Here is a 15924-nt window from a genome sequence, read left to right as displayed (position 1 = left end):
ACGCACGCAGAGACGATGAAAATTTGCTACTGTCTCGCGCCGTAGATCGAAGATTCCAATCGTTCCAGCTTCTTCCCACCCACGCAACGTGTTTAACTTGTGGCTGTATGAGCAGTGCGTCGGCTCATCTAGATCCGGTTCTACCGGGGTGGTTGTTCATTCATGCTTTGATCCATGGATGCATGTGCAGTTTGATCTGTAATTCACTGTATGAACTCGAGCTGGTGTTTCTTCCTTCCGGGACCAGAGGAACTTGCGGTGCCGAGTTTAATCGCAGGCCGGGGTTGATGGTACTGCTCCTTGTCCAAGCACTTGCGGGCTGCGGCGAAAGAGGGCGTCCGAGCGAGGGTTCGGTGCCTGATCGACGCAGCTGTGGGCCGTGGGTGCTGGCGCTGCATCCGGCGACATGGGGTGGCCGATAGGCCCATCTCTCGTGTTGGCGTGTTGCCAAGTGCCAACTCGCCATGCCTGGTACTGGCCTAAAAAGCGTTGGGCCCATATGCACATTTGTGCTTATGGGCTGGACTAAATTGGCCCATCGAGAGTCAAAGTCGAGCTGTTTATAAAAGAGAATAGTTTCTTTTATAAAGTTTGACACAAACAACATTTATTTTGATCTTTTTGTTTAATGTCAAACTTTTATATAAAAATATTAATTTTTATTATAACAAATTAACACGTATAAAAACATATTCCACTATAAATCTAGTGACGTCGATTTGACACTCTACTGATTGATATATTTATAAACTTGCTTAAACTCTACTCCCCTCCGATCCATAATAAGTGTCACTCATTTAGTACAAATTTGTAATAAAACAATGACATTTATTACCGATCGGAGGGAGTAGAAAATTTTATTAAAAAAAATACTTCAAATCTAGTACTCCCTCTGATCCTAAATTCTTGTCGTGAATCTTGAACTAAAACCACGATAAAAAAAATTAGGATCGAAGGGAGTACTATGCATCTTATATTTTGAAACCGAGTGAATAACTGAATATACATGAATAAAATGTATGATCATACATCGTGCACTAGTGAAAATCAAAGATGATAAGGGCGTGTACAATGGGGTGACGTCAGTCTTTTCTTAACGATGCCACATATGATGAAATCTGATGTGGAAGAGAGAGAAACGAAGAAAAGACACAAGCATTCTCTTAATTAAGAGATGGTCTCTTCACAAGAATGATAAGACAAAGATAAGACAAATTTCATATTGTACTAGATTTCACTTTTTCTTAGCATTTATTCAGTTAATTTTATTCATCTAATCATTAATTCTAAGATAGAACACTAAGAGATAACTCATTGTATAACATGTTTTTTGTCTTTTTTAATTGACGTGAAACACTTAAGATATGACAGTTTTATCAAACCATTGTACATGTCCTGAGCTGCTGTCTCATCTCTTCCCGAGTGTTGCGTCCCTCCGAATCTGAAATGGGCTGCACCCCTTTGGACATCGGAGGAAACCAACGTTTCGTGCACTAGTACAGGGCCTACAGGCTAGATCCAATAATCTCAGCCCATGCAATTGCACCGTCTCCTATCCGTTTCTCCAGCTAGTAGTATGACTGCACGAGCCCATGAAAGACTGCAAGTGCAACAGAGAGGCAATACCGGCATCGTTTCAAGCAGCGTGCCTGCACAGCATGAGCTGGTCCATCCACCAATGCCATGAAAACATGTGTGCATCTCCAGACTCCAGGCTAGGCCAGACTGTCACCTCGTGGGGTAAAAAGTAAGTAAAGGAGATGGATGGATCATGGATGGGTAGCTAGCGTGCGACAGCATGAGCGCCCCACTATTAGCACAAAAAGTGAGCTGATAAAAATGATGGCGAGCTCCTTTCAGTATACAATATGATTGTCTCAGGACGAGCCCGAGACCCCCAAGGAACGAAAGACAGCCTGTTCCAGAGCTCACCTCAAGCAACTTTGGTAAGCAGAGACCCCGATGTTCTAGTTTCACGCACTGTGTGATGACACTCTGTAAATCAAAGATGATAAGCTGCCGGCCGGAGAAGCACAGGTGTGCTCCGAGATTCCATGGGGATCGGAACAGAGAGCAGCGCCACGGGAGAGGACATTTATTAGTTGTTCAGGTGTAACGTCGCCGGTAGTTGGTGCGAGTAGTTAAGCAACGGATGTATGCTTAGCCACAGCAGCCAAGCCAGTGAGATTTCCGCGTCGTGGATCATAGGAGTACTATATTATCTTCGTGGACTCATAAATATTCTTGGGTTTTGCTATAATACTGTACGGTGCACTACTATACTGTATCGATCGTACAATATTATACTGTATATCATCCATTCGTCCCATGCGTCGAGTCGTGTTTTTTTAATTGACGTACGTAGCGTGGCACTCGAGATTGAAATGATGCTTCCTCTCAAATGAAACCAAACGATTAATGATTTGTCATGGATTGCGACGTTGCCATGTAATTACGCATCAGAACCCAAGCATACATTGGATTACTTGCATCGCTAGCCTTGTCTTTTTTAGAACAAGCTGCATCAGTATTGTCAATTTGTCATCAGGTCCTGCCGGGCTATGTAAAACCGAGTCGAGACGTAAACACAATTTTTTTTCCTCTTTGGGCGAATTTTAAAACCAATTCGCAGCGTGCCCCAGTTGTTCAGGTTCCAGACTTCGAGTTCTACTGCAGGGTTCGTATCCAAATTCCAAATGGCCTAATCGTGAAAGGTTACAAAAAACCCAGGGGTGTTATTGCACGAAACCACCTAAAGCCCCAACCACCCTCACCATCTGCGTTCGGCGTCTCTGTGCGCTCTCACACTGTCCCCTCCCCTCCTCTCCCCGTTCGTCCTCAGATCCGGCCACAACCCTCGCCTCGCCGCCGGCCCCTGTGCTCCAAACTCTACAACGGACTATCAGGAGCTCGCACGCGGAAATGGAGGCGGCGCTGGAGGCGGCGCGCGCTAAGGACACCAAGGAGCGGCTGGCCGGGGTGGAGCGCCTGCATGAGGCGCTGGAAGCGGCGGCGCGGCGCGGGCTCACGTCCGCCGAGGTCACCGCGCTGGTTGACACCTGCATGGATCTGACGCGGGACGCCAACTTCCGCGTCGCGCAGGGCGGGCTGCAGGCGCTCTCCGCCGCCGCCGTGGTCGCCGGCGACCACTTTAAGATCCACCTGAACGCCCTCGTACCCGCCGCCGTAGAGCGCCTCGGAGACGGCAAGCAGCCCGTCCGCGATGCCGCGCGGCAGCTACTCATCACCCTCATGGAGGTCTGGTCCCTTTCATTGTTATCTCACTTGTTATTTAATCTATTTTGCGGGAATGTGTTTGCTTTGAAAGTAGGCTGGAGCTGCAAATTTAGGTTAGGATTTCGATCAGGAGAAAGTTTGGGATTCAGGGGGACTTGTTTTGGTTAGTTCGTCTGGGGCACTAGAGATGCGTTGCAGAGATAGGCTGAGCCGAAATGAAAAAATAATTACAAATTCTATTTAGCGCATCATAAAGGATTGTCAGGCTTAATATCAAAACTAATGAGTAGGTTAGATTTTATGGTAATTTTGTGACATTGAGTTCGAACATTGTTCCAAAGTTCAACAACCAGGGGAATATCTTTCTTATTTCTGGGCGAAATTTGGTTTGTTGCTTTAAGAGCAAAGATTAAATCTGGGTTTCAAGCTAAGTTAAACTTCATGTGTGAGGTATGGTTTTTGCTCAGGGGAATTATGGTCTATAGTTCTATACTCTCCTAGTTAGCACGTGAAGATTGTTCTTTTGTGGTGTTGAAAACTATAATATGCCTAGGTGCTGCGAATTACATAAAATTTTCTTCATGCTTTGGTGTTTGCTACATAGAACATAAATTTACACTAATATAAAGTTTCTAGTTGCGGTGACTTCACTCCTCCCCTCCACTTGCACTGGCACGTCAGACCATGACCTTTGAAAAAGGCGCAAATAAAGAAATGTTGAGAGAAGGTTTGAACTCAAAATCTTAGGTTTCCTAGGATGTGACATAGCATAGAGGAGAAAACATTTTAACTTGTCCTAATTCCACAGAACCAGTTTTGTACCGAGAATTTAGCTAATCCACGTCCTCCTGCTGCCTTTGTTCCCTATTCAACTATTATCTCATTGTTTATATGAGATGTGTAATTGTTCTTGCATACAAATTGATTATCAACCCATGAGAAATGCACTATTTTGGCAAATGGTACCGTCACTTTTTTGGTTGGTTTTGTAGCAACACATGATAAATTGGGCACTATGCTAGTATATGATGGGTTTTCTCTTTTACTTGTCAGTGTTGTTTTATACTGTGTTACCATTACTAGACAACCTTTACATGCATACTTTCGTCCAGTCACTAAAGTATCAAGCCAAACATGCTAGCCTTGTTCTCAAAGTTTTAGATTTATTAGCGGGTAGCCTTCTGATCTTGTCCATATCTCAGATTTCTTCACCAACAATCATTGTTGAAAGAGCTGGAAGTTATGCATGGGCTCATAAGAGTTGGAGGGTTCGGGAAGAGTTCGTACTTACAGTGGCAACTGCAGTTGGGCTTTTTGCTTCTACAGAGCTTCTCATGCAACGGGTTTTACTCTCACCTGTAAGTCTAGGCTTCAAGATGGTGTTATCTTATGTTTTTTGTGTATATCTTAGAGTTCATTTTTGTTCCGTAGATAGATATGCTGATTATCTGGCTTTACAGGTATTGCAATTGATGAACGATTCGAACCAAAGTGTTAGAGAAGCTGCTATATCTTGTATTGAGGTTAGCTGGCTTCATACCATATCCTTCAGCTGATGTTTTTCATCTTTCTGTTATTCATTTTGATTCGTGCTTGTGCATATTCATCATTTATCTCATTCAACTTCGCAATAGTTTGATACTTCCATCCCACTTTTGCCTCTTTGCCTCTAGGTTTTTTTATTCCCCCGCACCCAATTTTATCAATTTTTGTTGAGTTTATTTTTCTAGATAAAACTAGTTTATTCATGATTTGAAACTGTTTGTGTAACTAGTAGCAATTGGCCATACTGATTAATTGTAGTCCGTACCTGTTATCCAGTATATGTAAAATTTATATAGTAATCCTAATACCACTGTTTGCAATTACAGGAAATGTACAAGAACATGGGATCTCAGTTCCATGAAGAGTTGCAGCGCCATAATCTGCCTCCATACATGGTAGTATGCTTCATCATCTAGTAGTTTTTGGGAGTTGCCTTTACACATGGTAGAAACTCCCTTTTTAATGCTATTGCACCACTCTTAGTACATATTGGTATTTTGGTAGGCACTACTTTATATGATCGAACTTTTACATGACCATGTTTTAAATATCTGCAATGCAGCTATGTGCATAACCCTAATTTTTGTATTGCCCTCCTATCTCTGCAGCTAAAAGAAATAAATTCAAGATTGGATAGAATAGAACCACAGGTTCCCTCATCTGATGGTGCTGCAACGAAATACAAGGTTGCAGAATCTAGATCTCTTAGTGTTAATCCTAAAAGAGGCAGTCCGAAGACGAAGAACACAGCGAGGGAAAGTACATTATTTGGAGGTACTCTATATTTCTGTCAAAAGTTCACACATGAGAATTGTACCCATTTGCATTTGCCTATAGTTGTAAACCAGGACAGTAGTGACTTATAACTGCAATTTGTCAAGGAAAGTCTGTGTACCGTGTGTTAGAAACCAAGATATGTCCTTTTCCTTGATGTTTATACGAGTGAACATGCAAAAACCGAATGCTTTTACCAACTCATGATAATAGGATGGAGTTAGACATGAAGGGGACTCTTTTTTTAAACTGAATAACAGCATTGCAGCTGATCTTATTCTACCCCACTCCCCCTAATTATTTAAGGGTTTACGCAAGAGGTCCATATCCTATTTCCCATGCTCTGACCGCTTATATGACGTGTTGACCATGCCAGTATGCCATCCTGTCAGCAGCGCCACATGCCAGCACCTACCTTCTTCCTCTCATTGTAGCTGCACCTGGCCAGATAGGGTTTTTTTATTCTATTGTTATGATCTGTCGAGAGTCGAGGCAATAGTGGAACATGGACACGGCATTACTATGTTATGGTATTACGTTCGCATAATTACCTTGAAAACATATAACAGTCTTAATATTAAAATTTACTGGCAGTGTCTAGGCCATAGGGCACATGGTGTTTATAACATATCAACCCTTAAGAAATTATGTCCAGAAGCCATAGGGCACACCAAATGTTTATTAAATGTATGCCAGTCCTTATAAAATTATCTTAGAAATAATGTTTGCAATTTTATTTTTGATACATCATTTGAATATCCTTGTCATGTGTTGAGATATGTGCCGTTTTATTTGTTCAGGTGAAGTACTCCTATATTTGTTCCTTCATCTAGTATCTTCAAATTTTGTTAATTATGTGATCCAGAAGCATTTAGTTAAGCTACGTTGCCCTGAAACTTCTTTTGAGCATGTAACCTATCAGGCTGTCACAATAAATTGTTATTTTTTCTGATAAGTTTGATGTTCTCCTTGTTGTTCTAATAGTTGCCAGCTGTCACACATATACAATGTTTTCTATGCTTTAATTTGATGTGCTATTTACAGGTGACACAGACATAACAGAAAAACCAGTGGAACCAATAAGAGTTCACTCAGAGAAAGAATTACTTCGGGAGTTTGAGAAGATCGCAGCTACCCTTGTCCCAGAAAAGGACTGGTCAGTACGTATTGCTGCCATGCAAAGGATTGAAGCACTGGTCTATGGAGGTTGACACCAACACCGAAATTCTATTTTTCTAAACAAAGTTTTATGCAATTCTGCTAGGCGAAAATTACGTCTGTGGCAAAGATGCTGCAGTACATCTTGACTGCAAGGCCTAGTAAATGTTTCTTCTAACCAGAAAGGGACCTTGTTGATAGGAATGATGACTGGGATGGAAACAATTCCCCGTATTGGCTGATAACTATGTCACCCTAGTTGATTTCAAGCTCTGAAAGTATGCATTGAAGTGAAAATAAACAGAAAGTCCATCTTTTTGTAAAATCATTGGACTGTCCTTTATTGTAACAGATACTTTTGTTTAGTAATATGATATAGAGAGAAGAGCTGATCAATGGTGCAACCTGTAGTTTTGAGGATGTACCCTACTGTTTTATAAGGCCTTTGTCATTTGACTCGAATAGGAAGAACCGTATCAAAGTCCATTTTAGAACATAATATGCAACTCGGGGATATTTGTGAAATTCGTCCGTCTGAACCTTTATCATGGACACTCTCTTATAAATTCATATCTATTACGAGTACATTACTCCTTGCTAATATGACGACGTATACTTAGTTTTTTTTGCGAGTGATGTATACTTAGTTTTAAGAGGATATGTTTCTGTTTTTAACAGGTGCTATTGATTACCCGTCATTTCTTATGCTCTTGAAGCAGCTGGTTCCACCATTGTCCACTCAGCTATCTGATCGACGGTCTACTATTGTAAAACAGGTAGTCATTCATTTATCCTTCTCTTCATAAGTATCAAATTGATTTTTTTTCCAACAAATGAGTTCAATACTTGACTGAACAAATGTGTGCAAATTGAAACTTCCTTGCTCTCTTGTTTTTATGCACAGGCATGCCATTTGCTTAATGTACTATCCAAAGAACTCCTTGGTGACTTTGAGCCATGTGCTGAACAATTTATTCCAGTAAGTTATGCAAGCACATTTTTTCTATTTTGCCTTATATTGTTTCAGCAAATCTAACTTATTTGTGAAAAATTTCAGATGCTTTTTAAGCTTGTCGTCATAACCGTGCTTGTCATAGCTGAATCAGCAGACACCTGCATAAAAACTGTGAGAAAGTTATATGTATTTCCAATATGTCTGCATGGATGCCACCATTTGTTTAATCTCTTTGCTAAAATGGGATGTTTCGCAGATCCTGCGAAACTGCAAGGTTGCACGAATTCTTCCTCGTGTAGCTGACACAGCTAAAAATGACCGAAGTGCAGTTCTTCGTGCTAGGTATGTGCGTTCACACTGTTCGGTGTCCTTGTTTACTGAAGCTAGTCATGCTTACTTTCTACTGTGCCAGGTGCTGTGAATATGCGCTTCTAATATTGGAGTATTGGGCTGACGCCCCGGAAATACAACGGTCAGCTGATTTATACGAAGATCTAATAAAGTGCTGTGTAGCAGATGCAATGAGTGAGGTATGATCTGTTTGCTGACCTGTGGTGCATAAAGTTCATCATTTTAAATCAGGCTATCACATAAAATCATCCAATATTTCACACCACAAGACACACATCAATCTCTCTGTGTGGTGTGCTAATGGGGTCCAGCCACGGTTCCATTCCATTGAAATGCAACCAAACATCATTTTTATCCATTTACAGCGCCCAACAGCAAAACAAAGAGATGTGCAGGCTCATGCCACAGCCATATCCTGACATCCACCGTGACCTTGAATGAGCCGTTACACCTTTACAGAACCCCAACTGGCTGTCACCATAACTGGAGAAGCGATCAATATTACACTGCCAAGGACAATGCTAGTTTGCTCTCTGTTTGCATATATGCACATGAAACGATAAATCAGTTTGGAAATGTGTTAGCTGGTCTAGCATGAAAATGGATAAGATAGGTTCCTTTCCATTTCCATTCATGATATGAATGCAGATCAATACAAATTATGAGGAATTCTACTTCATACGAAATTGCTAGTTTGCTACCTTTTTTATCCGGTGACCCTTGCATATCACCAAAAAGAAGGTTGAGGAGATGATAATAAATAATGTGGCAAATGAAATTCGATATTCTGAGTTCTTGCTTTATATAGTTAATATATTGATGCTGTGCCTCCTTATTGATTGACATAATTGTTAGAACTAAAATAGTTCTTGGGCTACCTCATCTCTTGTCTCTGTGCTGCTGGTATGGTGGAATGATTTTGATCTGTCCTGATTATTTTGTGTTTCATGCCGCTTTTGCAACTAGGTCCGTGCAACTGCAAGGACTTGCTACAGAATGTTCACAAAGACATGGCCTGAGCGCTCACGTCGTCTTTTTATGTTATTCGATCCTGCTATACAGAGGGTATTCCATTCTCTGCCTTCAAGTTTTGTGTTTTTCTCCTCTTACATTACATTTTCTTAATAGAAACAGACCTTAATTCCAATGTATAATTGGCAATCATTGCAGACAATAAATGACGAGGATGGTGTGCACAAACGTTATGCTTCCCCCTCGCTGCGTGAGAGGGTTGTGCAGCCTTCTCGTGCTACATCTCATGCAAGTGGTACACATATACCTGGATATGGCACTTCAGCTATTGTTGCAATGGACAAGAGTGCAGCTATTTCTTCAGATCCATCTCTTTCATTGAACAATCTTCGTTTATCGCAGTCAAAGACAAGCAGCAGAATTTCTGAAAGAAGCCTAGAAAGTGTGCTTAGCTCAAGCAAAGAAAAGGTTTCTGCTATTGAAAGTTTGCTGAAAGGTGTAAGCATATCAGATAGACAAAATTTCTCAGTTGCACGCTCAACAAGCTTGGACCTTGGTATTCTTTAATCCACTTAGTTGTAAATTGCTTTTAAGAATTTGGATATTTTCCCTAGACATACTTTTTCTACGATAATATAGAAATCCCAGTTTCTTATTTTCTTTTAATCCTAGTGCAGGGGTTGATCCTCCATCATCTCGTGATCCTCCTATTCCTCTTGCAGCACCAGCTTCAAACCATGTATCCTTGCAGAACTCAGGGCTCGTGGATTCAACCATTTCTAGTACACGAAATGGAGGTTCCCGCTTACTGGATGCAATGGCAACACAGTTAGGAACCAAAGAGCGATCAAAGTCACCATATTTGAGTAATGTATCATCTGAGTCCACGACAGGCTTATCACTGCCTTATTTAAGAAGATCTTCAGAGAGGCTTCAAGATGGAGGCCGCATGGATGAGAGTAATGATATCCGTTCAACTAGGCGATTTCCACAAATGCACATGGAGAAAAACTATGTTGATGTGCCTTATAGGGATGCCGCCGCTCACAGAGATTCACACAATAGCAATGTCCCGAATTTCCAGAGACCTCTTCTAAGAAAACAAGTTATGTCAAGGGCTTCTGCAAGTGGCAGACACAGCTTTGATGATAGCCAAGTACCATCTGGTGATGTGGCTAGATATACAGATACTCTGGCTTCTTTACATGATGCACTTTCTGAGGGTCTCAATCCTAGTTCGGATTGGGTAGCAAGAGTCTCAGCTTTCGATTTTATCCGGAATGTACTGCAACAAGGTCAGAAAGGAATTCAAGAAATTTTGCAGAATTTTGAAAAGGTCATGAAGCTGTTTTTCCGTCATTTGGATGATCCTCATCATAAGGTTGCACAAGCGGCTTTTTCTACACTTGCAGAGATTATTCCAGCTTGCAAGAAGCCATTTGAGAGTTATGTCGAAAGAATTTTGCCACATGTCTTTTCCCGCCTAATTGATCCAAAAGAGTTGGTAAAAAAACCATGTTCGTTGACTTTGGAGATTGTTGGTCGATTATATGCTATTGATATGCTGCTACCTGCCCTAGTACGATCACTAGATGAACAGAGGTCTCCAAAGGCAAAATTGGCTGTTCTTGAATTTGCAAACAAATCGTTCAGCAAATACACTGTAGATTCGGAAGGTTATAGTAACAGCGGCTTCCTTAAGCTATGGCTTTCAAAATTGGCACCTTTAGTAAATGAAAAGAATGCAAAACTGAAAGAGGCATCTATTTCTGGTATCATTTCGGTGTATTCTCAGTTTGATTCTACTGCAGTACTAAATTTTATTTTAAGTTTATCAGTCGAAGAGCAAAACCTTTTGAGGCGGGCCCTGAAGCAAAAAACACCGCGTATTGAGGTTGATCTGGTGAACTATTTGCAGAGCAAGAAAGAACGCCCCCGTCCTAAATCTTATGACCAGACAGATTTTGGAACATCTTCTGAAGATGGTTATGCACAGACATTGAAGAAGAGCTATCCTTTTGGTCGGTATTCTTCTAGTTCCCTTGATGCTGAAGGGGGAAAGAAGATGAATACAGTGCAACAGTCCACACAGCATAATGTTTCGATGGGCAGAACAACATCCGATATGAGCATAGATACTAGTCAAAGCTTGGAACCGGCTACAGGAACTGAAGTTCTTTTAACTAGAACTAGAGAATCAAAGAATCATACGAGCTCAATTGTGGAAGATAATCGTTCCTGGACAAACTATCCTGAAAAAACTGATGCCGCCTTAGATGTTGAAACTGCTATTGGCACTCCACGCTTAGATTTCAGTCAATTCCGCACTCCTGATGGGCATGATGCTGTTGGCTCAGCGACTGCAAAAGGCGTTCATGAGGAAGATATGGTTATAAACCTTAGTTCTATAAAGACCAACCCACTTGCTGACAACATGCTGAGCATACCACAACTTCTTCATCAGGTACCAATGAAAGATCCTCTCTCTCGATCATGTGTGCTGCTGTGTTTTCTTCTTCATGTGCGCTGCTGTGTTTTTCTTCTTCTCTATATCTATTTGGAGTGCTTTAATTTATTTTTCTTAACTTTTTAGATAAGCAACGATACTGAAGTATCAACTGTGGAAAAGCATGCAGCCTTACAACAATTGATTAAAGCTTCTCTGGGTAATGACAGCTCCATATGGTCAAAGGTTTGCAATCTGATTTCCTTACAAAATGTCCTTATGTTAACCCCACCCCTATTCAGTTACTAAGGGAAACCAAAGTGCCTGGTTTTAAAAGAATTGTACCTTTTATTTTCTGGAAGCCGGATTTACTAAATTCCCAGCAAAACATGAACGAATATTTGAATAACTGGGTTGCATTTCAGCTAATTTTAATTCTCTATGCACATGCAAATGCCACAGGAGCACGCTGTGTTTCCTTTTACTATTTTTATATTTTCAATACCTTCTTTCGTGTTTCATGGATGTATGAAATCAGTATTTCGTTGCCAGCTGTGTTACTGGAGGTTTTAAATTACATGGAAAAAAAATAAACTAGACCCGAGCAGTTTCAAACTATCTGCATTCTAATTCCAGCTCTTCAATTTTCCAACAGTACTTCAATCAAATACTAACGTCTGTACTTGAGGTGCTGGGTGACTCTGATTCATCTACTAGAGAGCTTGCTCTGTCATTAGTTGCTGAGATGCTCAACAATCAGGTGCGCTATCCACAGTTTGTCCACAGTTTAATGAATCTTCTCTCCCTTTTTGTTAGTAATGATTTTTTGCTATCAGAAAGATGCTATGGAAGAATCTATTGAGATTGTTTTTGAAAAACTTCTGCACCTGACCAAAGATGTGGTGGCAAAGGTATACTGTCTTTGTTTTCCCCCCTTATAATCTCGACCCTTTTTTTTTTCATTTTTTGTCTGAATAACTTGACACTCCCTATGGCTGTGCAGATTTCAAATGAGGCAAACCGATGCATAAATGTTCTGTTGGCAAAATATGATCCTTTCAGATGTCTTGCTGTATGTACAACTCATTTCTCTTATATATCACTTCTGCTTTGTTCCTACTTGGTGTAATTAACTGTACTTGTCATGGTCTTTGGATCTACTGCAGGTTGTAGCACCTTTTTTTGTCAGTGATGATGAAAAGATGCTCGTTGTGTGTATCAACTGTTTGACAAAGGTATACCTATTGTCATATATAGTGTTGTAATGGCAATTGGCACTAGGCGGGCAGAAGTAGTGTGTTTGAAAATCTCAGTATAACTTCCACATCATCACAACCGTTACACATCCCATTGTACCAGTAGCAATCATGATACCTTCCGATCTGCCTTCTCAGAACAGTTGCGCACAATATCATATCTAGATTCCTCAAAAAAAAATCATAGTTACAACAGTTCCTACAACCGCATTGCAACAAAAAGTTAAAGAAGACACAAATTTGCATAGCATTCTACATTCTAGCAAATGGGTTTGGTGGGAACAAAGGGTGGCATCATCATTTTACCTCATGTGCTCAGAGTGGCTTCATACAGCACTCCCTTCAGAGAGGAATTTTTTCAGAGCTCAACCAGAGCTATTTTGGGAAGATGTGGATACCATTATCAACTTTGCTACAAACAAATAGACATGGATGGGCACAGAACAATCAATATATGCATCCTGAAAACACCTCCTGGCCGAGTCCTGTGTTTGAAAATGTGCTTAAATTCTCTGTGTTAGTTGTAGAGTTGTTCTAGCACATTGGAAACAAGTAAATTAAGCGTCCTAATATCTTGCATGATCATGTTTGACTATTAATTGTCTTCTGATAACCTTTGCAGCTTGTTGGGCACCTTTCCCAGGAGGAATTGATAAATCAATTGCCTGCATTTTTGCCAGCACTGTTTGATGCTTTTAGTAACCAAAGTCCAGATGTTCGAAAGGTGGGTTCTATGTACTATATATATTATCATGGTAGAATTATTTTCTAACTTTTTCATCGTGTTAATTCCTCTCTAGTTTAGATGCTACGAGGATTTGGATTTTGTAAAGAGTAGGCGTCATGCCGTGTAGCGTCTACATATGCGATAACTACCATTGGGAGGATGAAATGGGGAAGGGACTAGATAAGCAGATAGACTAGCTTTTCTGCATAGACAAATTGCATAGCCCAGGGGGTACATCAGTAAGCCGTATATATGCAAAGCACTTAACAAGATTAATTGCGTAAAAGACTAAAACTATCTTGTTTAACTATCCAGCAATATCTCAGCTCACTCCCTGAGTGTCTGCCAACAATGTTATTGCCGCTCGTGGCCCTTGTGCAGCCTGCCGGCTCTAGGCCCATGGCCCACATCCCTAGCAGCATGTGCCTCTTGTAAGCATGGCCCATGGTCTGTCCCAGTTGGACTATGGGCATTAAGCCTGTGCGGTGTAGAGTATCTACAGCAGAAAGAAGGCCAAGGGGAATTGGATCCTGCCATTTCACTAAAATTTATGTTCATTTGTTCTAGTTTATTCTGTGTACATTCATTCTAGTTTATTCTGTAGTGATTAGTGTAAAACTACCACATCTGGTTGGTTTAAGATCTCAATTCTCATCCAACTGAAAATTTCTTATGTATTAGCAATCCGTTATGTGTTTACATATATGGTCGTAACTAAAAACTTTTGAGTTAAAATACATATAACACCATGCAATAGAAGAATTAGTTATGTACGATTGTTTTCAACTTTGCTTTTAGTCTAGTTAATTTGTGTGTTGCAGACTTGCAGTAACCGTATACCACTCTTTACCGCTGTGATGATCTGATCTATGCCATGCCCTCTTATCCTTTTAATACCCTTTGACCTGAGATTGCTGATGGCATTTTCATGTACTACTTTATATCAATTCCTTATTCATTTATTCATATCTAATGTATTTACACCATTTTAGAGTGTTGTATTCTGTCTGGTGGATATCTACATAATGCTTGGGAAAGCATTTGTTCCATACTTGGAAGGGCTTAGCAGCACGCAGCTGCGCCTGGTAACTATCTACGCAAACCGGATTTCGCAAGCAAGATCTGGCGCGCCAATTGATGCTGACCAATGAGGTGTAACATCTTGTTATTATTTCTGTTCTATATGAACATTTGTTTGGTAGGGGTGAGATTTTGGGGGGTCTCGTTTGTTTGTGTATGTGTATAGTATAAACAAACGATTCCCTTGTATTTGGAGCTCCTGGCTTCGTTCTTTTGTGTGATTATGTATTCCCTCTCATTTTTCCTCTCTTTTTTTTGGTTAGCATGGGAGAGTATTAACGAGTGTTGTCTTCAGGTGTACTACTTAGTTACACTGTACAAAGAAAGGAAATGTAACTTGATGAAGAAACTTTGTGCAAGTTCTTGGGCCATTCTCATTTCTTTCCAGTACTATAGTAGGCATATTAGGTTCCGGTTGATCAATGTTTTGACCATGAATTACTTCATTATATGTGACTTTGTGATTTAAATCGTAACTATAAGCAAGTGCATTTGAATATGCATACAATGATATCAATTTTATGTTATATTATTATATATTTGTGGAGCAATTGTTGGTCAAAGCGACGGTCAAAACAAAGCTATTCCGAGGTTGCATGATGGAATTATTGGCCATGAATTCTCCCTTCTCGACTTTATTGTTCTGAATCTGGATATTTGATTCACTTAATGAGCCAAACTTTGTTTATAGTGGACGTTCATCATCGATCAAATAAACAAGTCGATGTCTGGAAGGAGTTTAGCCTGGTGATAGTGCTAGTCACAAATGTAGGATTAATGAAGAAAAAGATTATGAAGAAAAAGATTGTGGTAGCTTCATAAGGGTATCTTCAACAAGGTGTTACTTAGGCCGTTACTAAGAGAGTATGAATATTTTATCCATAATTAGTAACAACATCTCCAATAGAAGGTTACTAAGATCTAGTGCTAAGATTGAAAAAACAATAGACGAATGTGAGAAGGTGGGACCCACAAAGTAAGGTTTTAGTAACAAGAGATCTCTCCAACAAGTGTTTTATTGTTACTTAAGTCTTTGGTATAAGAGCCAAAACAGTTTTTTATATAGGTAACCACTACTTCACTTTCATCTTTTTTTCTCTCCACATCATCAAAAGTCCTACATGCCACACCCTTAGTACCTGCTGACATGTACTATCGGGTCATCTTCAACAATGGTTACTATACGGGTATCAAGAAATATTAGACCAATAAGAATAAGACCTTAATATAATAAAGACGTAGTGGTTACTTGAAAAAGTAACCGCTTCTACACGGATACCAAGACATGAAAGATGATAGCACGTGGGTCCATCAAGAAAGAGAAGAGAGTAAGAAAAGAAAAAACATATTAAAAGAGAGAGAGAAGAGAATTAGTAATGACTACCATTGGAGATGCCCTAATATGATACTGGTAACATAGCGT

At 40.3% G+C, this 15924-nt stretch overlaps 1 protein-coding gene across 3 annotated transcripts; it reads left to right on the top strand.

Moving 5' to 3' along the window:
• Positions 1-2748: 2748 nt before the first annotated feature.
• On the top strand, positions 2749-14882 carry LOC100831199 (CLIP-associated protein). Of its 3 annotated transcripts, none has more exons than XM_010241809.3 (21): positions 2756-3258; positions 4440-4595; positions 4698-4760; positions 5109-5177; positions 5391-5556; positions 6601-6762; positions 7393-7490; positions 7619-7693; positions 7772-7840; positions 7926-8011; positions 8082-8199; positions 8987-9085; positions 9191-9548; positions 9715-11456; positions 11586-11684; positions 12094-12198; positions 12275-12349; positions 12442-12510; positions 12605-12673; positions 13317-13418; positions 14414-14882. In XM_010241809.3, the coding sequence occupies exons 1-21, from the start codon at positions 2923-2925 to the stop codon at positions 14570-14572; spliced, it is 4275 nt and encodes a 1424-aa protein (XP_010240111.1). In that variant the 5' UTR covers positions 2756-2922; the 3' UTR covers positions 14573-14882. The 3 variants fall into 3 exon arrangements, with proteins under 3 accessions (XP_024311362.1, XP_010240111.1, XP_003580101.1); XM_003580053.4 differs by having other exon boundaries at positions 2757-3258; positions 9670-11456; XM_024455594.1 differs by lacking the exons at positions 11586-11684; positions 12094-12198; positions 12275-12349; ... (2 more) ...; positions 13317-13418; positions 14414-14882 and having other exon boundaries at positions 2749-3258; positions 9665-9973.
• The last annotated feature ends 1042 nt before the right edge of the window (positions 14883-15924 follow it).

This window comes from Brachypodium distachyon, chromosome 5 (assembly GCF_000005505.3).
Source record: "Brachypodium distachyon strain Bd21 chromosome 5, Brachypodium_distachyon_v3.0, whole genome shotgun sequence".
NCBI lineage: Eukaryota > Viridiplantae > Streptophyta > Magnoliopsida > Poales > Poaceae > Brachypodium > Brachypodium distachyon.
Note: the sequence above shows the minus strand (reverse complement) of the source record. Positions and strands in the feature narration are given on the sequence as shown.

Excerpts from the sequence above, each read along its gene's own strand:
- LOC100831199 (XM_003580053.4), top strand. The coding sequence starts at position 2,923 with ATGGAGGCGGCGCTGGAGGCGGCGCGCGCTAAGGACACCAAGGAGCGG. Across the intron at positions 8,200-8,986 it reads TAGCAGATGCAATGAGTGAG|GTCCGTGCAACTGCAAGGAC; the intron begins GTATGATCTGTT and ends TTTTGCAACTAG. Across the intron at positions 11,457-11,585 it reads TACCACAACTTCTTCATCAG|ATAAGCAACGATACTGAAGT; the intron begins GTACCAATGAAA and ends TTAACTTTTTAG.